Here is a 26,707-nt window from a genome sequence, read left to right as displayed (position 1 = left end):
TGGCTTATTGCTTTAGAACTATTGAGAAATATAGAAATATATTAGTAGGATCAAAGCAGTTCCAAGCCATGGTGGCTGTGCTAGGCTTGCAAGGTCTCTCTCTCTCTTCCTCTCTCCCTCTGTGTGTGTGTCTGGCGACATGATCCATTGGAGGTAGATGATTAATGCGGAGGCCCTTGCATTCCCCATTGAGTTCAGTGTTCCAAATGCTGCAGAACCGAGCGCTCAAAGAATATACCTGGGGGTGGTCCCCCCTCTCCTGCTCTGCCAGGCTTCTGAGGGAAAGGAGCCCTGCTGACACCAGACAAATCACTATAATCTTTGCTTCCCATTCCTTCCACTTGGGGAAAGCTATGTTTCTCTCCTATTTAAGTAATAGCCATCTGTTGGGAAAGCTTCCAGCTTGGATAAAGACGACAGGTAAGCTGCAGGTGCCAAGGTGTTTCGACTCAGATTTAGCAGCGCGCTTTTGGGTGGGAGAGGGAAGTGGGTGGGTGATTTCTCCCCCCAACTTTAAGTACCTCCCTTGAGCTCTGCTGCTGTGACAAGAAGATGGAACCCTTAGCACCTTAACCACATGACCAGCACTGACAAGCGACAAGGTTGCAGCTGGCACTGACTGCCAGGTTTTTGCACAAGCCCTATAAGAACACAATGCAGCAGGAAGCACCCATTTTCTTAGTTGAATCCCTGGCATCTCCAGTTAAAAGGACCCAGGACCACAGGGATGAGGCTCACCCCTCTCAAAAGAATCCTCTTTTTGGGGGGGGAAGACTGCCTTGGCCCCAAGGAGTTGGCATGCCTGGTTCTGCATCAAAATGTCTTGTTAGATAAAGGCCACATTTCTTTTGCTACCTCAAAACCCAATTCATTTTCTCATTCCCCAAATGACCCTGGGGAAAGGCACAAGGAAATTTCCTCATTCACCCTTGTAATCTAAACCTCTGCTATTTCAAGAACGCTGATTCTTCCACCAATGATTCGGTGGTGGTGAGCAACTGGGCAGGCAGATAGGCATTTTTTAGGGAGCCAGTTGCTTACGGAAAAAGTCCGGTGAGATGTGGAAGGAGGTTTGAACGCTGACTTCAGGCCGTCAAGAGCAGGGCTGCATCTGACAACGCTTGGTAACAGCAATAAATATTCATATCGCTGATTAGACATAATTGGCACCGAAATCAGCCCTCCTTTGCCCGGCTCAAGCATCCTGTGTGAGTGGCATGAGCAGTGGGGAAATGTCAGTCACCAGGTTTTCTTTGCCGAGGAAGTAGCCCAAGCTGTGACTGGCCATGGACAGTGGCGCCATTGGGGCAGGACTTTGGAGCACAAGTCCACACTCCCCCTGGGCAGAATGAGCAGGAGGACCTTCCCCCCACTATGCTCACTCGCCAGTCGGAAGCAAGTGGAATGATGCATGTTTCTGTCCCTGACAATAAAGTCCAGATTCTAATTTTAGACTCCACATGCAGGCAAAACATTTGCTTTCCAAGTACAGTATGTGCTTTTTTATATATATAAATATTTATTAAAAGTTTTTTTTTTATTACAATACAAATAAAGAAACAAAGTAACACATATCATAAACATATTTTCTTAACTTCTTTGGACTTCCTCACATCTCCCGCTCCTGCGTTCCTAATTTATAAAAATTTAACCAGCAATTTATCTCCTTAATTCCATTCTTGTTATCTAATCTTCCAATGTTGTGTCTCTAATTTTAGATATCGTTTGTTCAAACCTTAAGAATTTAAATTTAGCCTAATGCTTATCCAAAATTTGTCTTTTCTTAAATTTAACTTATCTTCATACTTCACTTCATCTAGCTTAATGGTGCCAAGTTATTTAAAATCTAGCATCCTTCTTAACATTCATACAATTTACAATATTTTTGTAGGTAGATCTTGAATTTCTTCCAGTCTTCTTCTACCATCTCCTCTCCCAGGTCTCGGATTCTGCCAGTCATCTCGGCCAGTTCCATATAGTCTATCAGTTGCATCTGCCATTCTTCCAGTGTGGGTAAATCTTGGGATTTCCAGTGCTTGGCAATGAGTATCCTTGCTGCTGTTGTTGCATACATAAAAAATGTTCGGTCCTCCTTTAACACCCTCTGGCCGACAAGTACAGTATGTGCTTGCAGGACAGCTTCTGTGCATGCTCTGCTCTGGGTCAGATTGCAGCTTGGTCAAAATGGGATATATCTCAGATGATTTGCAGTGTACTCATAGGGCTCTGCCTGTCAATATTTTCACACCCTCTCTATGCTCAGATGCTGCATTGAATTGGTGGGACGAAGGTCAGGTGAGAAGCACAGCCCTACCACATCACCTGCGGCTGGTCACTCTACCCTGCTGTCTAACTTCTGTCCCCTAACCTTGAGGTTTGGTTAATGTCCCCAGAGAGCAAGCTCCTCTTTTTCACTGTCCTTGAAACATCAGCAGACACTTGTGGCATGAAGAGGAGTGTCATGGTCCTTCCCAGGTAAGGAAGACACACATCTAATAGTTAACTCTTCACTGGCAAGAGAAACACTTACAGCAGCTTCCATCGTGCACAAATGCTTCTAGCCTCTAGGCAGCTGTTCATGGGTCTTGGCCCTATGGAGTAGTTGCAGCAACAGTGGGGCTCCTCTCCTCTTCCAGTTTATATATCCTCCATCCTGAGACTTCTTCTGCAGGCAAGTTGTCACTGCTCTGCCCTTTTCAACTCCTTCCTGGTTCTAGGAGAGAGTGGGGCAGAGGAAGGGCGAGAATTTACTGACCCATCCCTCACCTGACCCATCCTTCCTTCCTCTGCCTCGGACTGCCCTGGCTCCTCCTTCATCCCTGCCTTCTGCCTTGTAGGTGGTGTGACACCCCACAAATCACTGGTCCCTCTCCTGGGTCATTGCGTATCAAGGCCCCATAACCACCCTGTTCTCTAAGGTGCAAATAAACTAGATAACATGTGGCAAGAGAATGTGGGGCCAAGCGCCACTATTGGCCAGTTGACACCACACCCAGGGGAACGCTCTTTGATTCTTGCCACTGTTGGCCAATTTGGTGGCACAGGGAAGATCCGGCCTGCAATAGGCCAGTTCACAGAGGAGGCCCAGGGCCTGCCTACAAAACCGCCCACCTGAGGAGCAAACGGACCTTCCCTGGTCCCCTGCCTCCACCACATACTCATCAGGGAGGAGTTCAAGGAGTTGCAGTAGTAGAGATGAACAGATTTGGGGGGCGGGGGTGTCTGTCCCCATGCACTGTCTCTTCCCTTTACTCCTGTGTGGGACAGGCCCCATTCATCATCATCAAATGGGGGAGGATATATTGGAAATGACACGTGCAAGATTAGACTGCGGCACATCGCTGTCACAGTTGCTTAGAGCGGGGCTGCCGTTGTGCTCATTAGACTTGGGCCAAGTGGGAGCACAAGGCTGGGGCCACAGCAATGGTGACACAGCCCACAAAGGATGGATTTTTTATCAATCTGTCCAGAAGCATTTGCTAAATGGAAGCCTGGCTGAGAAAGGCTGATTCCCATGCTCAACTGCGGAGTGGAGAAGAGGGGCGAGGGAGTGGTCTATGGACTTTCCAAGTAATCATGTCTGAGCCCACCATGGACATCTCCTGGAAAGGCTGGATAGGATGTGTGACCACAGGGATGTGTACAATATATGTGTACACACATATTGTAGTTCGCATGCAGCATTCTGTGAGTGCACAGCCTCAGAATAGCTGAATTGCACAAATGAACCCTTGCACATGTGTATAGATAGCTTGCACCTATGTTTAGTGGGAGCATGGGAGCAACCCTCCTGTTTTGTCAGGCATCCATGGGCTGTCTCTGCAAATCATAGAATTATCGAATTGTACCGTTTGAAGGAACCCCTAGGGCAGTGTTTCCCAACCTTGTGCCTCCAGCTGTTTTTGAACTACAACTCCCATCATCCCTGACTAGCAAGACCAGTGGCAAGGGATGATGGGAATTGTAGTCCAAAAACAGCTGGAGGCACAAGGTTGGGAAACACTGCCCTAGGGTTATTTAGCCAAGCCCTTGCATTGCAGGAATCTCAGCTGATTGCTGATGCTGTACCAGGCACCACCCACAGGCAGCAACTAGTAGAACTGACTGCCTAGTCTGAGAGGATGCCAAAGCTGCCCTCCCTTCTCTGGGCTTCCACAAACTGACCAGCCCTGCAGGGATACCCTGTCCAGGCTTCCCTTTCCCCAAAACGTCGAGATCAGAAAAGCCACTCCCACTCCCAACTCTATCCCTGCCCTGAGAGGGTGGGACTGACGTGGGCTCCTCTCAACCCACTCAGGGGAGCCAGTATGACTCTGAGCACCAGAGGGGAGAGGAACAGAGCAGGAAGTGGGGGGCTCTGGCCTCCCCCGCTCCTGGAACACAAAGATTCAATTTTACATCAACAGCCTGAACTGGAGTTGAGCTGAAACATCTCTGAATATATTTTTCTGAGATTTCTGGCAGGAAGACAGATCAGGAGCATGGATGTTTCAGGGAACTATGGTCTGAAGGAAAGCCAGTCCACTATCTCCTGGAAAGATGTAGTCAGGCTAGGTCTCAGCCTTTTCATGGTGTTTCCACACCTAATGCCCGCCTCTCCTTCCTGTTTGATGCTCTGCTCCTTGACAGCTATGGAAAGCTCTGGGTTATCCGGTCCAACCTGTGGATATCTGTACCAAACACCCAACTCATCCAACACTCAAGTCCCTCTGAATATGATTAATTTGGTTTGCAGCTTGCCCAAATCTGGTGGACAGTCCTAGTATGGACAAAAGCGCCTGGGACTTTGGAGTTCACAGAAATTGAGGTGGGGCCATCACATTCTGCACCTATCTTCATTTGAACATTTTGCGGATGTCTGCACAAGGCCATCTGCAGTTGTGGCAACCTTGTTAAGATCACTGCTTGCTAGATCTCATGAAAGGCAGCTTAAGTCCCCTGCAAGGGAAATGAAGTTACCTCGGCCAAACTAGGTGCATCAGCACCAAGATTTTACAGGCAGGACATGAGCAATTTCTCTAGGAGCTCAAGTATCACAAGGTTTGTTAATTAATTGCTAGTTGGCCCCTGCACCACAAGAAGAGATGCCAAAATTAGAACGGAGAAAGAATAAAATGTAAACCTATTGCACAGCCTTAATGCGAAGCACTGCAGCAGTAAACATCTTTAATTTTTTTTTTTGCCTTCAGCAAGCATTTAGGTATCTAATCTGAATGAATGCGAAACATTAAAATGATCTGCCTCGGTTTGCCTGGATTTACTTTTCATTATAGTTCAAGTGGCAAGCACAGGTGGGGAAAAGAGCAAGGGCAATGTGGGGGTTACATTTTCTTCTCCTAGAGTTATAGAGAGCAGGATTTTTTTTTTCTAAATCAGGGCTCTGTGCTGTTGTCTCACTGGAATGTAGAAAGCTGCCCTACACTGAGTTAGAGTCTATCTAGCTCATCACTGTCCACACTGACTGGCAGCAACCCTCCAGGATTTCAGACAGTGGATCTTTCCCAGACCTCCCTGGAGAGGTGAGGGGTCCCTTGATGTCCCTTCCAGTCCACAATTCCATGTTTCCTGCATGCAAAACAGATGCTCCACCACTGATCTACATACATTTCGCTTGCATACATTCTGCAGAGCCCAACAAGTGATGATGTGGAATTTAATGTCCTTAGCATTTGTTTTTTGAAAGCAAGTTTCTAGCCCTCATGGTTGTGAATTATTTCTGAAACCGTGCATGTAGGCTCAGCAACAAAAGAGGATCTGAAATGGGACTTTCAATAATTAGGACCTCTGTATGTGTGTGTTTCCTCCTGCCTCTCACCATGCCTACCCAACTCAGGCCCCCTTCTGCCGTTCTGGACCTTAGCAAAATGATAAACAAGAGCCAAGCAGATCACTTTGGTTTTCAGCTGGTGGGTCACATGCTAGTTTGTGGTTGCAACACATGGAATAGGGGTTAACCCATAGTTAGCTGGCAACAGCTAGTTTGGATTAGCACAAAACCTGGCTTGAAACTGCATTTGGAATCAGGATCCACAATTCTGCATTTGGGATGCAGAGTTACATCTGGAGCCCAAGGCTGCTGACTTTCTCTCCACTTCCCCTTCCCTGCTGCCCGCCAAACCCCACAACAGCCCCACTTCTTCATAGTATGTTTTCTGCATCCTGTCCTGCACGTCTCTCTAAACTCAGCTGAACAAAATCCTTGGCTGGCCTCCCAGTTTCAATCTCCTCCGCTGGCAAATGATTTCTTGAAGCCCTTTAAAATGTATTATCTTTCAAAAGAGGAGCTGATAAACAGAGGTGGGAGGGGGAAGGTGCAGGCGGGACAAAGCGGGAGCCTGACATATCCCTCTGCTTTATGCCCATTGCCTCCTGGCTTTTTATGAAGATATATCGACCTTTATTATGAAAATAAATTACCAGCTGCACTCAGAAGTCCTTGATGCAGGGGGTGGTGGGTGGCGGAGAGAGAGCCCCAAATGACAGCCTTCGTTTTCTGTCTCCAAGCATGCTTGCGTTCCCAAGCAGGGACGGAAACACACTAGCTGGCCGGCAATCCATCAAATTTACTATCCGACAGGGGATTGTATATTCGTATATGTGCAGACGGGAAGGTGTACACAGGCGGTGAGGCAGTGGGCATGAATGGGCTGCTACAAGTCTCAACACAGGGAGCCAATAGTGATGTCTGATGGGGAAAATGTTAACTGCAGTGTGTGTGAGAGAGAGATGGGGGAGGGAACAGGTCCCTATTGGCTTCATAGGACCTACTCTTGATGCCCTGGAACCAGGGATGGAAAAATCTCACTTTTTCATTTTCTCTCCATTTCTTATTATTCCAATATTCAGTTTTCTACATTTCCACATTGTGTTTGTGTTGGGATCCTCATGAAAACCATCAGCATTCTAGTGCAAATGTCTCCATATACACCCATTTTCCCCTGTATGGCGGTTTGCCTCATATGCACATTTTTGAAAGCAAATTCCCTGATACAATGTATTTGTGAAATAATTCCATACAGAATGGTCACCTCACCTCAAGAGGGATGTTATAGAGCTATAAAAGGTCCCGAAAAGGGCAAACAACATGATGAAGGGGCTGGAGCAACTCCCCTGTGAGAAAAGGTCCCTACATTTGGAGTTTTTCAGTTTTGAAACAGGGTGAGTTTGGGGGTGGGGCATAATAGAGGCATATAGAATTATACAGTGCTATTTTTCTAGAACGTCTCCAATGAACGTCTCCCTCGTTCTTTTAGAATGGCAATGGTGCCCACCTGAGAGATGCCAGAACTGAGTTGGAAAAAAGCCCTGGAATTATGCCTGGTGTGGAGAAAATGGAAAGGCCTCTCTTGTTATGGTGGAACTTGGGACCACCATTCAGGGCACAAAAAAGAAAGTACCTTTTCACACAGTGCATAAGTAACTATGGAGTTCATTCCCTCAAGATGTTATTGTCACCAGCTTGGACGGCTTTAAAAGGGGATTAGAAAAATCTGTGGATGATAGGACCACTATTTGTGGATGATAGGACTACTATCCAGCTACTAACCATGATGGATATATTCTCCACCCACTGTTGGAGGCAGTATTCTCCTGGATGCCGGTGGCTTGGAATCACAAATGGAGAGAGTGCTGTTGTGCTCAGGTCCAGCTTTTGGCCATTCTGAGAACAGGATGCTAGACTAGACAGGACTTTGGCTTGATCTAGCAGGACACGGGTGGCGCTGTGGGTTAAACCACAGAGCCTAGGACTTGCTGATCAGAAGGTCGGTGGTTCAAATCCCCACGACGGGGTGAGCTCCCATTGCTCGGTCCCTGCTCCTGCCAGCCTAGCAGTTCGAAAGCACATCGAAGTGCAAGTAGATAAATAGGTACCGCTCCAGCGGGAAGGTAAACAGCATTTCCGTGCGCTGCTCTGGTTCGCCAGAAGTGGCTTAGTCATGCTGGCCACATGACCTGGAAGCTGTACGCCGGCTTCCTCGGCCAATAAAGCGAGATGAGCGCCACAACCCCAGAGTCGGCCACGACTGGACCTAATGGTCAGGGGTCCCTTTACCTTTACTTTTTAGCAGGACTTTGGCATGATCTAGCAAGGCTTTTCAAACTCTGGGAGGCAGTGGAAGACAGGAGTGCCTGGCATACTCTGGTCCATGGGGTCACAAAGGGTTGGGCATGACTAAATGACTAAACAACAACAACAAAGCAGGGCTTTTCTTATGCTCTTAAAGGGGCGCCACCTAGAGGGGCCGGGCTGCCTAATATTTTCAAAGATGGTCCACCCATTCCAAATCCAGTGGTGATCCTCAAAAGGATGCACCCTGGCATGTCCCTTGGAAGGCGCTCTCCCCCAGGCAAATGCCAGCACAAAGCATCTTCATCCTGGCACATCTCTTTCATGAAGGTAAGGCGGCTGGAAGTCGGAGTGACGGGCCGCGTTCAGAGGGTGGTGCATGTATTATGTCATACATACACAATGCCCCTTCCCCATATCGGGGGCAATTTAGCACATCTGTGTTCTTACGGTGGAGAAGAACTAAACTGACTGATATGCTGCTTGATGTGCAGTGATTAAACGCATAGGGATGCTCTGGGCTTGTTGCCATTTTGGCGGGTCTGTCTCATTTTCAAAATTAAGCCTTGCTCAGGGAGGACAAAAAAAAAACAACAGGAACTGGATTTCATATTAGCTGGAATGAACTCTGGAGGTGGCCTCCTCAGGGCAAGAGTGAAGAAATGAAACAAACCCCTTACAACTCTCTGGGCCCTAAGAATAGATTATCTTTTTGCCGTCTCTAGCAAATACCTTGAGCAAATAGTGCCGCCCAAACTCTCCAAAGCGCTTCTGATTCAGAGCCAACTGAAGCGACTGGCAAATTCAACCTTCAATATATATTCTGCAGGTTCATTTTCCAGCAGAGTAAAATGCTCTTTCCCCTCCCTCCTGCTAATGCCGCATCTGAAACCCACTGGGATTTCTATTGGGGTGGAGGGCTTCATTCTCTCGATGGGTTGGAGTGTGTGTGTGGGGGGGAGACCCATGGCACGCAGAAGCCAGCAAAATCAATCAATAAGATCCTCGGTGCATTGGCGTCATTAGAGGAAAGAAAGACCTGCGCAATGCCGTCATTAGAGGAAAACCTCTGTGTTCTTCTCCCAGGTCTGCACGTGCCTTGACTCTAAGATACAGTCTCTCTCTTGCTCTGCCTATTGGAATTAATTCAACTGCCCTGTTGCATTGGCAAAAGAAAAAGAGGAGGGGAAAGTAGATGAACTGGCGCGCAGCCTTCGCGCTGCAGATTTCCTTGAGGACAGAGCCCCCTTCAGGAGGAGAGGTGAGAAATGAGAGCTGAGATTGCAGATGGAAAGGACAAGGAAGGTAAACAAGGAAGGCCAGTGAATGGAAAAGGGCACTGGATGCCAACAGGGGAAAGAGCCAAGGAGAGAGAGGGAGGGGCGAGGGAGAGAGGTCAGGGTAGCCTCTGTGCCTTGCACTCTGCAGTTGTCGCAGTGGCTTTCCCCCCCTGGCTACTGCTGCATCATGGACCTTATCCTCACCAGGACTGTATGCTGCTCCCCATTTCTGCAAGACACCCACATCAAAATTCTGCACCCTGGGGAATTAAATGCTGTGTCACTATCCCCACCCTGATTTCTCCACCAATTATAAACTATGGAAATGGAATAGCTTTGCACAATTGCTTATCTTGGCTTTCCATTCTGCAGAGAAGAACGAGGCAGGCCAGGGCAGCTTATTCCAACAACTCTTTGGCATGACCTTCTGAACCTCTTGTGAGCCGATGGTTGCAATCCTAAGAGCTAGGAACTTGCTCTCTTTTCAAAACGAAAGGAGGACTTATCAGGACACTTGGCTCTGAGTCCTCTATCACGTGGTGCTGTGGAAGTGTACCAGGCGGTGCTGGATTCAGAGCTGAGTGCTCCGATCATTCATTTGTACTTTTGTTTTGGAAAAAGAAAGCATGTTCCAAGCTCTTAGGATTGCAACCATCGGCTCAAGTCTAACAGTCCTTCCACTGCACAGATTTGCAATAGCCTTCTGAGATCTGGGAAGTAACATTCCAGTTTTGCAGAGGGCTAAGAGTCCAACTAGACACAGGGCTCATCCTCACTTTTGTCTGTCCTGTGATTCCTGGGCACGGGTCCAAGGGGTTTTTCCTCTTGTCTTGCTGCTTTCCCCAGGGAAAATCTGCAATTCACTTCTGAATTGGAACAAACACCAGTCAGGTTACCTGTGGATTGATGCTTGTTCTGATTCAGCAGCAAATTGTGGGTTTTCCCGGAGAAAGCAGAGAGACAGAAGGAAAAGCTATCAGACCCTAGAAATCATGGGACAAACAGAAGAACTTGCAGGACAAAGGGAAGTGTGGATAGACAAAGTTCTTGTTTGTCTTAAAAAAACAAAACTAGCTGACCCCAAGAAAAATTAAGACCATGGTTTGGTGGTGTGCTTTAACCATTTGCCCCTGCTGAAGTCTCAGTCATAACCAACCTTCCCCCACACCTGTTATTTGCAACTTGCTCTATGTCTTCCAGTAGCAGAGGTGGGGTTTGAAATGGAGAGCTAAACTAAATGCATTGGAGGACATTGCCTGCATCTTTCAGTGGCATCAAAGTATTTCAGAACCAGGTAGGTGGTGACATAGAAAGGTGCTGTAACAGCTCTCTGAGTTTTCAGATACAGGGCTTTTCCACTCTTTCCAGGAGATGCCAGAAATTGAACTCAGGACCTTCTGCATGCAAAGCATGTGTTCTACCACTGAGCTACAGCTCCTTTTCCAGTAGACATGACTTATGTAGCTAGGATTCATTACTCTGTATCTGGGCAAGTTGCTTGTTCACTGTGCAACTTTTCTTATGAGATTGCAGCCAATTGGATGCCATTTTGAATCAAAGACGGCAGACTGAGCCTCTTCAAAACTGCCCTGATTTGAACTGCGCCAATGTTTTGGTTTCTTCGAATTCCCCAGCTAGAAGGCTGCATGTATCAAAGGGGAAAAGGAAAGAAGACTACAAATACACAGCACTCCTACTGCTTCTGTTTGGCGTTGATAACACAAAACAAAAACGGAGCATAAGAGGCTGAAATGTTTTTTCACATTTTTATTTATAAAGAAAAGTTGTCATTTCTCCATCTGTTTAACCCTGTGTGTGTGTGTGTAGAAAACTGCACCCTTACTACACCCTTACATCTGGCATATGTATTTTTACATTTGCTTGAATTTTATTTATTTATTGCCACTCTGTGGCAATTCATCATCATCATTATTATTATTACTTCTATTTATAATTTACATAGCACTTTCAGTTTACAAAGTGCTCTACACAGTACCAATTCTTAAGAATCCAGGGCAGCAGGTGCCCTTATACCCATTTTACAGATGAGAATCTGAGGGTGAATGAGAGCAATTTGTCTGCTCCTCCTGTTATGGGTGAGGCAGAACTTGAATGCATGCCTCCTGGACCAAAGCCCCAAAGTCTCAATCCAACAGCCCGGTGGCTCTCCCAAAAGGTCAGTATAAAATGACAAGACACATACAACCCACCCCTATGCTGGGGCAGGCAGCTAGAACACAGGAACCACCAACTCCCTGCTTGACCTTTCAGAGCCAGATTCTGCCTGGGTGGTTCTGATTCTGCCTGGGTGGTTCTGTCCTGAAAAGACAAAGTTCAAAAGAACCATACGGCAAGCTCAGTAGACCCAAAACATAGATGGACTTACTCTGGACAAGCACCACCACCCCATTGTATTGCCTCTCAGCAGATGAATTCTATCCTTCATTTTATTATTCCAAATGAGTGTTTTCATTACATACTGCAAAACTCAATTACCCAGAAGGCCATGGAATGACAAGTAAGACAGGAATCCACATCCACAAGACTTTCCTGATATATAAGTGGCAGCTGTGCTGGGTAGTTTAAGAAAAGGTTGCTCCTTTCCATGATTCTCCTTGACCCAGATCATTGAGCAATGAATATAAGCATCCAATCCCTGCTCCATGTGATGCAAATGCAAGGACCTGCTATCTGTTCAGGCAAATGAGCTGCAATCTCAAGTCATGTTAGATTTTTACTCCAGGAGTGAGACCCTCCATCAGCCTGTCAGTCATTTTCCTTCCTTGGACAGGAAGCTGGAGGTGTTTTTGAGTTCCTTTGCAGGAAGGACTTCATGGAAGCCAATTTTTTTTCTTGAGGTTGAAACATCAGCAAGATGGCGGCTGGGGAGCTCATTTCTTGCTGGCGATCTTTTTCTTACGAGCAGCAACCAGATCATAGAAGGGGTCTTGTGTGATGCTGGTTCTAGAATAAAAAAGGGGGTGGAAATAATAATAATAATAATAATAATAATAATAATAATAATAATAATAATAATATTTTATTTATACCCCGCCCTCCCCAGCCAAGGCCGGGCTCAGAGCGGCTTGCAAACAATAATAAAAACAAGATGAATGATTACAAATTAAAAACAAAAATAAAATACAACATTAAAATAATGGAACATTAAAATATTAATGAATGGGAGATATTCAAGGCTCAGCCACCAGCAAAGTGTTGATCACCTTCACAGGAACCAGGAGGACATCATTAATTTATTTAGAAAATAATATGTAGCACTTAATATGTTTTAGAAAGGGGGTGGGGATCCTCTAAGCAGCTTATAAGATATTGCAAATACACAGTTAAAAATCAGGAATACATCATACAAACCTTTCAGTTAAGAACAATGCTATTGGCAGGACAATAAACAGGACAAGGCTCCTAGGCATCTGCTATGGGGAAATAGTCAAATGAGGCCACGAGAAATTCATAAGAAGGTAAGAAGATGTCTCATATTGAGTCAGACCACTGGTCCATCTAGCTCAGTATTGTCTACACTGACTGGCAGCAGCTCTCCAGGGCTTCAGGCAGGGAACATTCCCAGCTCTGCCTGGAGATGCTGGGGATTGAACCTGGGACCTTCTTTGTGTGAAGCTGATTTTCTGCCTATGAGCTATGGCCCAGCCCCTGTCTTCCATGTTCAGAGTTGGAGTGATATGCCACTGAATACCAGTTCCTGGGAATGCACAAGATGGAAGGGCAGTTGCTTCCTAGAGTCATCTGGTTAGCCACTGTAGGAAGTAGGATGCTGTTCATAGGAGAATCAAAGCCACCTGGTGATCAGCACAAAACTTTAAGGGGCAAAGAAGGAAAGGCAGGATGTTGTGGCTGATAGAATGGAGCAAAGGGCTCACTCCTTCCCAGGGCTAGCAAACATATCAGTACGGAAAGTGGGCTACATGGTTTTTAACCAATGTACCTATGCTGCATTGGCCTTTAAAACCCCAAAAGGTATGGTACCAGGTTAATTCAGTATGTGTCTATGTCCTCTACACATGTCTGGTCTTGCCACCTTTTATACTTAAAAACTGGCAGTCTCCTTATTTTGTTTTAAAAAGATCCTGAACCAAACTGTGAATGCCGTGAGGTGGATCACAAATGCGTGTTCCTCGCTTGGTGACTGCAGCACCCAAAGATGAATCACCATCATAGATCAAATGGCACAGACGGACCATTTGCATCAGTTCAAAACACTGTGCTTTGCAGTGGAGACAGTCCACACATTCTGCCATGAATTACTTAGAGCTAACGGGCGATTAGAAATCAAATGAGGCCATGTAGGTGCACAGATCTGTGAGGGTTCATGGGTGCACCACCCGTCAGGACCGCACTGGGCTCTCGATTGTCACACCGGTGAGAAACTATGGTGTGCCTTATCCCTGAGTATTTCTCCCCTCCAATTTCCCCTCCTGTGCCCACTGTTCTCACAGCACCACCATGCTGCCACATCACCCTGACAGCCTTCCTTCTCACCGTATTGCATCAATCCATAGGTCACGCTCCTCTGCCGAGGGTGCAGAGATCTTGTAAGACTGGTGTTTGCCTTCAACCACCTTCCCGTCTCCGTCCATCTTGCAGGCTTTGATTTTCTGCCCCTTGCTGTTTGTATTAAAGAGCTCAAAGCAATTCTAAGGACAGAAAATGGAAGGGATTCAAGAGACTGGAAATCAACAAAGCTACAAGATCCAACATGCGGCAAGCCTCTGTTTCTGCTGTGCTTTAGGTCAAAGCTGCAAAGGCATCCCCCTTTAGATTTTCACATATACAATAATGCTGAAATTCTATGTGATCTCGTGGCAATGACACTGCACTGTGAAGAACTTGGGATTTATTTCCTTTTTCTGAGAAAGACTGGCTGCTTGACCTTGGGGAAACACTTCGCATTGCATTCCTCAACTGTGTACTTAGACTGAAATTTATCTAGAGAGGGAAGGCTTTGCAACAGAGAATGCCATTTTATTTACTCATTTTATTGACTTGCAGGATTTGAACTTTGCCAATTCTGGCGTGAGATGACCCGATCTGTGTCTCCTGGGCAAATTTGTGGATCGAAACATAGCCATTCTTCTGATCTTGCACATCTCCATATCAAAATTTACCGTATTTTTTCAAGGCAACTTGGAGAAAAAATACATACAGAAATGCATATATTCACATGCATATTCAAATGCATACTGTATGTGAGGCTGCCATTGGTTAGGATGCCCTAGCTGGTGCAGAATGAGGCATCTAGAATGCTGATGGGGGTATCTTGCTGAAAATGTATGACGCCACTAACAATACACCTTCACTGGCTGTGCATCTACTACCAAACCAGGTCAAAGGTCTGTGTATTAATTTACAAAGCCAAGAACAACTTAGGTCCATGGTACTTTAGGAACTGCCTGAACCCTTATATTCCAGCTTGATCACTGAGATCATCTGCAGGAGCGTTGCTAGTCTTTCTCCAAGTCAGTGCAGCTCATTTGACAACAACAAAAAATAGCCTTTAGTGCCATTGGCCCAGTACTGTGAAATACTCTGCCAAGAGAGATTCCACCAGGGCTTTCCGTCTCAACTTTTGAAAGTCTGCAGGCTATTAAGAATATGTCTTTCCACAAGAGTTCGCTGTTTTCTGATTTTAACCTTTTTGTATGGTTTTCACTGTATGGTTGTATATACTATTATTGTAAACTATTATTGTACTATTATTTTTTCAAAAATAGTGGTATGTAACATTTTTTTTTTCATTTTTTTTTATTTTTTTTGTATACATAATGTATTTCTGAGAGAAAATGCAAACTTTGATTTGGAGTGATCCAAGCCAGTGTGACAAAAACCACGAGTGTGAAGCAAGCACAGGCAAGAAATGAAGCCCACTTCTCATCAGGGATGAGAGGAACTGCAGGGCAACATCTGGAGAGCTACCCTGGCTTAATGTGTAATGTGCAGCTTTGTCTCTTTTTTAAAAAAAGAATAGTTACAGGTAGGTGGGGCGTGAAAAACACCCCATTGCATCTTGGGAAATGAAGGTATAAATTTTGTCTTTCCGTGTGCCTTGATACCAATACCCCCTTGCTTCCGTAATCTTTCCTTCAAAGAATTTCATCTGTCAAACATTTTGTAACAAAAGAGCTACAAATAACTTGAGTACAACAAATCCTCTTTCTGACTTCATGAAAGAAAAAGTGGGGATGTAGATGGACGTTGTTACACATTAGAGAAGCGGTTCCCCAAGTGTGGTCTGTAGACCATCGGTGGTCCATGAGCTTCCTTCAGGTGGCCTAGGGAAGTAACTCTGCAAAGAGGCACAGCAGTGTGTGTTTGTGTGAAGAATTGTGAGTGCAGTGGCTGCTCCATCATTCTTAGAACTTAATGACTCTCCTGGAAGGTGAGTGGGGAAGACTGGAAGTTGATAGGATTATTTTTTGGCTCTAACAATTCTGTCTCTAATTTCGATTTTTCCACCTGGAATCCAACCTTTTTGTCCACTTTAAAAACCTCCTGGATTTGAGCATAGTGCAACCAATCTCGCACCTTGTTTTTTAATTTTTCCAAGCTCAGCAACCTCCAATTGTCTCCGATTTTTTCAATTATTTCCCAATATTTAGGCCAGTAGGCTTCCATGTTAAGTCTCTTACGTGCCTTGGCCTCCACCGGTGAGAGCCACTCTCCAATAAGTCCTTATATTTTGTCCAGACCATCAAAATTGCTCTTCTGACAATATGGTTTTTAAACAATTTGTGAACTTTAACCTTGTCATACCACAAATATGCATGCCACCCAAAAGCATTATCAAACCCTTCCAGATCTAGGACATCAGTGTTCTCCAATAAGATCCAATCTTTCAACCAGCAGAAGGCTGCAGATTCATAATATAACCTCAAGTCTGGCAGGGCAAATCCCCCTCTTTCTTTCGCATCAGTTAGTATTTTAAACTTTATTCGGGGCTTTTTGCCCTACCAAACAAACTTGGAAATATCCTTCTGCCACTTTCCAAAACATTCCACTTTGTCCACGATCTGTAGGGCCTGGAACAGAAATAGCATTTTCGGCAATACATTCATCTTTATAGCTGCTATTCGGCCCAACAAGGAAAGTTTCAATCTTGACCAAATTTCCAAGTCTCTTTTGATTTCTGACCAACATTTCTCATAATTATCTTTAAACAAATTCAGATTTTTGGAGGTCAGATACACCCCTAGGTATTTTACTTTTTTAACCACATTTAATTCTGTTTCTTTCAGGAACTCATCTGTTTCTGTAGTTGTCAAATTTTTTGCTAGAACCTTAGTTTTTTGCTTGTTCAGCTTAAATCCCGCCACCCGACCAAAGTCAGAAATTAATTCTAACACTCTTTTAGTACTAGAGACTGGCTCCTGTAATGTTAATACCAAGTCGTCTGCAAAAGCTTTCAGTTTATATTGTTTCACTCTGACCTCAATTCCTTGTACAGACCGGTCCTTTCTAATCATGTTCAATAGCACCTCCAGAACTGAAATGAACAATAGGGGGGATAGGGGGCACCCCTGTCGTGTCCCTTTTTCAATTTTAAACTCCTCTGTCACCACATTGTTTACTATCAGTTTAGCTTTTTGTTCTGAGTAAATTGCCTCTATTCCATTTTCAAACCCCCGCCCCACTCCCATCCCTTCCAAATTTTTCTTCATGAACATCCAAGAAATGTTGTCAAAGGCTTTCTCCGCATCAATAAAGATTAAAACCGCTCTAGTATTAAGATTTGTTTGTAGAAGTTCCAAAATGTCAATAATGTTTCTTGTATTATCAAACAAATGCCTACCGGGGAGAAAGCCAGCCTGGTCCTTATGGATCACTTCATTAAGTACTTTTTTAAACCTACTTGCCAAAATATCCGCAAAAATTTTGTAATCCACGTTTAGGAGTGAGATGGGGCGGTAGTTCTTAAGCTGGGTCTTTTCAGTTTCTTGTTTAGGTATCAATGTGATGAAAGCTTCTTTCCACGTCTCCGGTGCCTTCCTCCCCTCCATAATCTGATTGCAGACCTCCAACAGAGGTTGTATCAAATAGTCCTTCAAAACCTTATAATATTTGGAGGTAAGTCCATCAGGGCCTGGAGATTTGCCTAATTGAAGGTTCTGAATGGCACTTTCAATTTCTTGCTGTGTAATATTACTATTCAGGGTAGTTCTCATTTCCTGAGTTATTTTTTGTAATCCATTAGTTTTAAGGAATTGATCCATCTCAAAGTCTTTCTGTGGCCCTTGTGAATAAAGTTCTTTGAAATATCTCTGGAAGCACTTTCTAATTTCCTCGGGTTTCTGAACCATTCTCCCTTCAATCTCTAGATTTGTAACTGTGTTTAGTTTTTGTCTCTTTTTCAACTGCCATGCTAGCAGTTTCCCACACTTGTTTGCTGATTCAAAGGATCTTTGTTTCATTTGTTTAATTTTCCATTCCACCTCTTGATTTATCAATTTCGAATATTGTGCCTGGAAAAATTTCACTTCTCTCAGCACTTCCTTCGACTTGGGCCTAGATCTTAATTTTTTCTCTCCTTCTCTTATTTTCTCCAATATCTTCTCCTTCTTTTCATTCCAGAACTTTTTCTTAATCGTATTTTGTTGTATTAGAAACCCTCTCATAACTGCTTTACTTGCGTCCCAGATTGTTCTTTTTTCCACAGTGGTGTTTAAATTTATCTCAAAATAGTCCTTTAAAGTTTTTTGAGCCTTCTTAACAATCTCCTGATCCCTTAATAGGGTGTCATTCATTTTCCATCTAAAGGATCCGGTTATGTTTAGTCTCAGTTCCACTTTCAGTGCATTATGGTCGGAGCAGGTTTTTGGGCAGATTTCCACTTTTTTAGTCTTGGGTGCCAGTCCTCTAGTTATCCATATTTGGTCGATTCGTGTCCATGTCAGATGAGCTTCAGAAAAGAAAGTTCCTTCTTTTCCTAGGGGGTTCTTAACCCTCCATATGTCAATTAAGTCCATGTTGTCAGTCATTTCAAAAAAAGTTTTAGGTAGTCTGCCATCTTTCGTTATGTTAGCAATTTGCGACTTATCCATGTTTACAGATACAACCCCATTCATATCACCCAACATAATAATGTTGTTATAGTCTAAGTAGTCCAGCATAATCTCATGCAGCTTCCTAAAGAATTCCGATTTTCCTTCATTTGGAGCATATATTCCTAATATCAAAAATTTTTCTCCTTGTGTCTGAATTTCAATCGCCAAAATTCTGCCATGTTCATCTTTAAATAAAAATTTCGGTGACAGGCTCTCCTTTGCATATATCACCACACCTCTTTTCTTGACTTTATCCGAAGAAATAAATTCTTGGCCTAATCTTTTATTAATTAACACTTTTCTGTGGAGCCTTGTCACATGTGTTTCTTGCAAGCAAATAATGTCCAATTGTTCTTTTTTCAAAATATGAAATACTTTTCTTCTTTTTTCCGGAGAGTTTCCGCCATTTATATTCCAGCTAAGAAGCTGCAGAGACATCCTGATTTAATTGGTGGGTCTTACAGTGGGGTGTCTAGATTTTCCTCCGATCCCGGAGGTGGTAGTGCTGGTCCAGATCCAGACGGTGTAGGTTTTGGTGGTGGTCCCAACGGTGGTGGTGGCCAAGAAGCTGCAGCTCCTTTTTGGAGGTCCTCCTCGTGGTCGTGTAGGAACTTCTGCTGATCCTCAGGTGTTTTGATTCTTACTTTCCTTCCTTTATAGGTAAATGATAGTCCTTGTGGGAACTCCCACCTATAAGGAATTGCGTTGTGTCTTAACAATTTGGTCAGGTCTGTATATGTGGTCCTAAGATCCAATAGATGTTTGGGTATATCTCTGTAGATTTCAGCCTTTTTACCTTCTATCTCCAAAGATTTTTTAAAATGTAGGCCTAATATCTTATCTCTTTCCTCTCTTGATCTCAAAATAACCAAACAGTCTCTGGCCTTATCTTTCTTTACCGATCTTCCCAGTCTAAAGGCCATCACGATTTTGAAATCTTTGTCTTCCTCAATTCCCCAGAATTTGGAAAATAGAAGTGTCAGAAATCCCTCTAAGTTACCTACCTCCAATTCTGGGATGGCCCTTAACCTGAGATTATTTTCCTTACTTTTCAATTCAACCAGTGACAGGTAGGCTTGTTGTTCCCCTACCTGTCTTTTCAGAGGCCTTACTTCCCCCTTAATCTCATCAACTTTTTTGTTTGCCTGCTCTGCTTTTTGATAGGCTTCCACAGCTAATTTATAATTTTCAGCCGTAGCTCCTTGCAGATTCTCAATTGCCTGAGTATGCTGGAAAACCTGATCAGATAATTTACTAATAGAGGATGTAGCTTGGTCAATTTTTGATGATTGATTGTCCACCTTTTGGTTTAAAATTGCCAGTTGCTCCAAAATTTGTTTCAGGACTGTTTCAGATCCTCCAGTTGCCATATCTTCTGTAGCAGGCTGCTCAACTTCCACCTCCTGTGCTGTTAGCACAGTTGGGACAGATGATCTACGTTGATGAGTTAAAGTTGTTTGAACAAGTTGCACAGATTTCTTTTCTTTTTCTTTTTCTTTAGCTTTGGCTGCTCTTGTTTTCCCTGAGCCGCTCATTCCACACCTGCCTCAGTTCAAGGTCAAATTGTCTTTTATTCCATGAGAGAGACAAGTCCAAAATATAAACAATTAAACCACAAAAAATCTCAATAAAGTACAATTCCCAGGCCTCTATGTCTCCACAATCCTCTAGGGGGAGTATTTCAGAGTTTCAAGGAAGGAGAAAACTCTTTTCCGCCATTGAAGTTCCTATATTCCCCGTATTAAGTCTTTGTAATTCCGGAGTACAAAAGGAAGGTTCCCAAGGCTTTCTATTTCTTGGATAAAGGCCACAAGGTGTCAAGAATGGTCCCAGCAACAATGTTTAAGCGTTAGTATCTCAGTCTATGTAACAGTTTAAACTTCAGCAACAGTATCAGCAGTTTGACAGTTCTCTATTACACTCTGACAGCCCGACGACTAGGTTGTCCCTTTTAACTCCATATAGCTCAAAGATAGGGAGAAAGTTCCGAAAATAGAATCCACAGGTTTAACAAAGATTTCCCTTTTGTCTTCTAGAAACCAAGTCTATCAATGCACCTTTGTTCTGCTTTTACGATCCTTTTTAGACGCTACAGCACTCTTCAAAGCCCTTGCTTTGATCTAGTTAGCAGGATCGGAAGACGGACTTCCTGTTACTCGCCTCCCGTTTTCAGCCAAAATCCACAAATTTAGTCCAGAATTTAGTACCCCTTACTCACGGGTATGTAGCTGTCAATTTCGGTGTTTTCAAGAAGAAAGGTCAGCGCTCATCGGCAGCAGCAGCGCGGCTTTGCTTCCACGAAAAGAGCGATGAACTCACAGCGCCGCTCCCCCTTTCACGTTCCGGAGCCCCTTACGAGGTTCCTTCTTCGTTTCTGGGGGGGCTTTTGGTGCCCGCCGAGTCCCACGGCCACAGGCTCGCTCTGCCTGTGGTTTTTCTTGGTGGGTCTCCGCTTTGCCGCAGCGGACGACCCTTTTTCGCGGAGCCCCTCTTCACAAAGTAAAGAGGACCGCCATTGCCGTTTTGTGCCGCCTCCGGAAGTCCTATCATATTACAATTTCTAAACAACATGTGGGAGAATAATTAAGCCAAGACCCTCGGCAATTTTCAAGTGGTCGAGGGCAGGAAAAAGTTTGGGAACCATTGCATTAGAACACAGCAATATAGGAAGCTTATATCAAGCCAGACCACTGACCAATCTACTCAGCATTGCCCACACTGGTTGAGGGTGGTACTCCAGGTTTTCAGACAGGAATCCTGAGCTCTACTTTGAGATGCACAGAAATGAATCTGGGTCCTTCTGCATGAAAAGCAGCTGTTCCACCACTAAACTACAGCCCTTTGTGAGGCACTTAGATGGACCCTTATAGCAGTTGCTCCTGGGCAGCCCAATCCTGTGCATTTTTACTTGTGAGTACTATAAGGATTTACTTGTGAGTACTATAGGGGACGCGGGTGGTGCTACGGGATGTGGGTGGCGCTGTGGGTTAAACCACAGAGCCTAGGACTTGCCAATCAGAAGGTCGGCGGTTCGAATCCCCGCGACGAGGTGAGCTCCCATTGCTCGGTCCCTGCTCCTGCCAACCTAGCAGTTCAAAAGCACGTCAAAGTGCAAGTAGATAAATAGGTACTGCTCCGGCGGGAAGGTAAACGGTGTTTCCGTGCGCTGCTCTGGTTCGCCAGAAGTGGCTTAGTCATGCTGGCCACATGACCTGGAAGCTGTACGCCGGCTCCCTCGGCCAATAAAGTGAGATGAGTGCCACAACCCCAGAGTCGGTCACAACTGGACCTAATGGTCAGGGGCCCCTTTACCTTTACCTTACTACTATAAGGATTATTACACATAATAAGATTAAATTCGGCAGCGCTTTGTAGAACTGCCTGACTGCTTGCGCCTTCTATGGTGTTTTTCCTGATGTGGCACCATGTAGCTTTTCTAAGATCCTGTTAGAAGAATTCTAACTCCTACCTCCCATCTCTCAAGTGCACTCCTAGTTAAGCTATCAAGTAATCTGCTGAATGGATGCACTCCAATCTCAGGGAGAAGCTATCGGCAGAAATCATCTGTTTTGATCTGGCACCCGTTTCCCCCTCCTCAGTGTAACTTTCAGATGAGATCTCCTTGACAGACACCGCTAAGGGGTGGGCTCCCTCAAGATCTTGATTAGCCGAGACACCAGTAACAAAGCGCTGCTACTCAATGTTCTTTTTAAAGACAGGTGTATTGCTCCTGCTGCTATCCATCTCAGAAGGTACTGACATGCAAAAGTAATTGGAGGGTTTCAGGTGCCTCTTTCGATGTACCATGATGCTCCAAAATGAGCTTTTGAGAACCCCAAGAGAAGCTCACCTTCCCTCTTGGTGCATTTTCGTACATGTTAAGCATTCTACAAAATGCACCTGGTTTTCCCCAGTAATTTGTGGAGGAAACAAATGGTATGTAGAAGCAAGAGGGGCAGATGCTATAGGGAGGGGTTTTTGCTGGTCAAGTTCTTAAGGATATCCCAGTCCACTTCTCTGAAATTTTCACTCTCTTTATTCGAAAAAACCTAATCTGGTTGTGATGGGCCAGGACTCAACTTCCCCTACTGAACAGCAGCCTGAAGGGAGAGAAGGTGGAGTGGCTCCACCTGCAGCTGGTCAGCCTTCAAGGACACAGAGGAGAACCAGCCAGCTTCAGCCTTCTTAAACAGGACTTTGGGCAGCAGTCAGATGCTGGAAACAATGTCTGTGGTTCCCAGCCCTACCTTGCTGCTTCCATTTGGACCCTTCACTTCATGTCCGCTTGCATTCTGTGACCTCTGGATTGTATGACAATTTGGATTGCTTTTTGCCTGACCCTCAGAATGGACAGGACTTCACATGTGGAATTGACTTTGAGGCAAGTGTATCAGTCTCATCTCCTATCTGATTCCACCCAGCTCTGCACCCTGTTGCTTGGCAATGGGACTGGAATTGACTTTGAGGCAAGTGTATCAGTCTCATCTCCTATCTGATTCCACCCAGCTCTGCACCCTGTTGCTTGGCAATGGGACTTGGGGCAGAGCTATGACACTGGTGCCCTCCAGGTGTTTTGGACTGCGACTTCTATAGTCCCTGATGATTGGTCATGCTGGCTGGGGCTGATGGGAGCTGTAGTCTGAAATGTATAGAGGGCACTAGGTTGGGGAAGGCTGCCCTAGACCTTTATGGAGTGGGTTGGGAGGGAAGAGAATTACACCAGTTACTCAGCAAGCTGTAAGTTGTCTCCCACTTTATGGTGTTCTGAATGTCAACACACATGTGTGATTGAAAAGCACATGGTCCTTAATTCATTACTTAAAAAAAAAGAGAACCCCACAAAGCTTTAGAGATGAAAATTATTTACAATACATGCTGACTCAGAAGTAAATCCCACTGTATTTAATGAGTCTTACTCTTGGCTAAGTTGGTACAGGCTTGCTGCATAACATACATATTGGGTGACTTAAATTTTGGTGTTCCTTGGAAATTTGCAATGGATCTTTTGATGTAAGCAAAGGTGGAGGTGGAGGAGGAGAAGAAGAGGGAAGCTAGACTACCAAATCTAACTCTATCCACTTCCTTGTCATTGGGAATTCCAAGAACTATCAACAACAAGGCTGTTGTTTTTGAACTTCAAAAGTGTTGGAACTTGGGTGTGGCTGAAGGTGAAGCCAAAGCAGAGGCTGGGGGAATCTAGTGCATCACAGAAGAGTCAGATGGAGCCTGGTTGGTCATGCAGTGAAGCTTGGTGGAATCTGTGTTTTGCTGGCTTTACAGACACCAATTAGTAGTAACATATTTTCACTGGGTCATGCTAATGAAGTATCATTATGTGTCCAATATGGTATCATCCACACACAAGACAGAGAGATCAGCAAACCCGGAGGAATCCCAAAGTCTATAGAACTACAAAGTAAATATAGGGGAAAGACTCCTCAGTGGGGGAAAGAATCAGCTCACTGAGGAATGAGCAATGCTCAGTTAGCATGGCAGGTTGACTGACGGTTGAAGTAGAAAAGCAAATGGAAAATCTGGGAGGGGGGACCACTTGATGTCTGGAGTCCTAAACAAGAGCTATCCACCTGAAACACAAAGGGAAGAGCTGGAAATCTAATATCCGTGGTGTACATGTAGGATGTGAAGGTATGTAAGGTACGTATTATATGTAATGTATGTAATGTAATGTATTGGACGGTTTTATGTTTACTTTTTGTTATCTGAAGTATAATAAAGGTGTGTTGTTTTTTTTTAAAAAAGAGCTATCCATGCTCTTTTTTTTTTTTTAAAGAGCTATCCACGGGAATGGGCCGATCTGCTGAGGAGAGACGGAAATATTTTTGAGTTGGAACATCCCCGAGACCTACTCCTCAATGAGAAAGGAAAGGAATTAAGAAAGAGATCAACAAAAGATAAGGTAAAGTGCAAGTACAAACAAGAAGAAGATCTGCAGAAGGGACATGGAAAAGACTTAAGAGCCTCGGACATAAGATTACCAGGTTGATGGACTAGATGGAACGGACAGTAAGGACTGACATAACCTGAGACCAGGAAGAAGAGACGCTGGAGGAAGATTAGAAGAAATTTTTTTACTTATATTGGGAATTAGTGTAAAATTAATGAGCATTAGGAAAATGTTGGAATGAAAATATTTGGCTTTAGTAGAAATGATATAAGGAATTATGTACAAATAAATATTAAGTTTTAAGCTTTAAGGTATTTTATAGAAAGATAAGGTTAAAATAAATTAAGGTAAATTGAATGACAGAATATAGTGAAAGATGAAAAGGATTTGCTGAGTTAACTAATAGGTTAGAATGTTAAGACAAATTATTCAATAAAAATTGAGAAAGATGGAAAGAATTTGCTGAAACAAATAACTAAACCAGAATACAAAAAGGGAGGTGTGAGGAGGTCAATGAAACAAGTAAATGAGGGATGGAGATATGGTATATTGGATGTGTGGGGTTTTTTATTGTTATTGGTGTATTGGTTTTTATGTGTGTGTTTTTTCTTTTTTGATGTACTGTTATGTATGTTTTGTTAATTTTTTGTTGTTCTCTCTTTTGCCTTTTTTTGTAATTTTTGAAACTTCTAATAAATATCATTTTTTAAAAAAATAAAAAAATAAAAAAGAGCTATCCACATGACATTTTATTGTGGACTCTGCTTGGACAATCTAGTTTACAACCAAAGAACCAGAAGTAGAGGCCTTGTTGGCCTGGAGTTTCATGCTACAGCAAAGCTACTGAACTGGGGTAGAAAAACTATTTGTTGTGTCTAAGGAAAGGATGATAACCACTGATCACAGTTAGTAGCAGTGACTTACTCGTTTCTTCGGGTCATCTACTTTTCGAACAGATAGATTTTCCAGTGGAATAATCCCCAGCGGCTCCTTGTCCTGGAAAAAAATTCAAATCAGAGATGAGTTACCTTCCCAATGTGCAGGCAGTACCTAGGAAGTTAGTGCTAGCAGCTGCCCGCTGACCCTGGGCTGGAGAACAAGGTTGGCATTATGACCTAGGAGACCAGGGTTTGAATCCCTACTCAGCCATGAAGCCCACTGGGTGACCTTGGGCCAGTCACCATCAGCCTAACCTGCCTCACAAGGTTGTTGTGAGGATTAAATTGGGAGAACCAGGTATACTACCTTGAAGACCAAGGTGGTATATAATTGTAATAAATAAAAGAGCACCTTGTTCTATGTATGTTTTTATCACCATATATCTATCCCCCTATTCATACAAGAAGCTCAGGTTGTCGTACATGGTTCCCCCTCTATCTTTTATCTCCTCAAAGCAACCCTGTGGGGCAGGTTGGACTGAGAGAAAATGACTGGTCCAGGTTCATTCACTGCTGTGTAGTTATTTGAACCCTGATCTCCCAGGTCCCGGACCAGTACTCTAACCCCTGCACCACACTAGAATGTCCTTTGCATTCTCTGAGGATACATCTTTCAGATAAGGTTTGTGGGGGTTTTTTTTAATGGAAGGGACACAACTCTTACCGTGGTGTATTCAAAATAGTACAGGCAGTTATCCGTCAAAATGAACCAACGGCGCTTCCAAGTCTTCACTCTGCCTCCTAGTACAAAAGGAATTAAAAATACGTCAGTCCACAAACACACACAATGCATGCTTAAGACTGGATTAATCTTTAAGCGATGTTTGCTATAGCTTGAGTTAGTTTAGAATTATCTTAGAAGGCTTAGGTTGCACATACACCAAACATTTAAAGCACATTCTCTTCAAAGAATCCCGGAAACTGTAGTATATTCTTCACAGAGCTAGAATTCCAAGCAACTTTAACAAACTGCGGTCCTCAGGATTCTTTTTGGAGGGGCGGGCAAGATGTGCTTTAAATTTCCTGTAAATGGATGGTGTGCAGGCAGTGTTCTCTGAGAACACATCAGAACAATATGGCAGATTGCAGCCACATGGCAGAAAAGCAATGACCATGTTTCCTAGGGGTGGTAAAACATTGACTGTTCATGGTCACAACGCGCGTGGCTAATGTTATTCTGGATGTGGTTGTGGGCTGCCATGTCTAGAAAGTTACTGTTAGGTGTAGGTTCATAGCCCTGCTTGGCAATGATGCCTAATGGGTAGCCTCAGGCAAGTTACTATCCCTCAGTCCAATCTTGCAAGGTTTTGAGACCATGGTGAAACTGTAAAGAAATACTACACCACCCTGCACATCCTAGATAAGGGGTAGAAAACATGGTGTCCTCCAGAAGTTGCTGGACAACAACTCCCGTCACCCTTGGCAATTGGCTCTACTGACTG

The 26,707-nt window shown here is 44.2% G+C and overlaps 1 protein-coding gene across 1 annotated transcript in view; it reads right to left on the bottom strand.

Annotated features, from left to right (window-relative positions):
- Nucleotides 1-11,777: 11,777 nt before the first annotated feature.
- The window catches only part of CYTH4 (cytohesin 4), a 47,277-nt gene continuing 32,347 nt past the window's right edge, over nt 11,778-26,707 (bottom strand). The window contains exons 10-13 of the mRNA XM_081879512.1: nt 25,930-26,006; nt 25,252-25,323; nt 13,864-14,018; nt 11,778-12,312 (exon numbers count right to left, since the gene is read on the bottom strand). Coding sequence (XP_081735638.1) covers nt 12,240-12,312; nt 13,864-14,018; nt 25,252-25,323; nt 25,930-26,006 — 377 coding nt within the window. The 3' untranslated portion in view covers nt 11,778-12,239. The remainder of the gene's footprint in view (nt 12,313-13,863; nt 14,019-25,251; nt 25,324-25,929; nt 26,007-26,707) is intronic.

This window comes from Podarcis erhardii, assembly GCF_964252035.2.
Source record: "Podarcis erhardii genome assembly, chromosome: 10".
NCBI lineage: Eukaryota > Metazoa > Chordata > Lepidosauria > Squamata > Lacertidae > Podarcis > Podarcis erhardii.
This window is presented reverse-complemented; position numbering and strand designations above follow the sequence as displayed.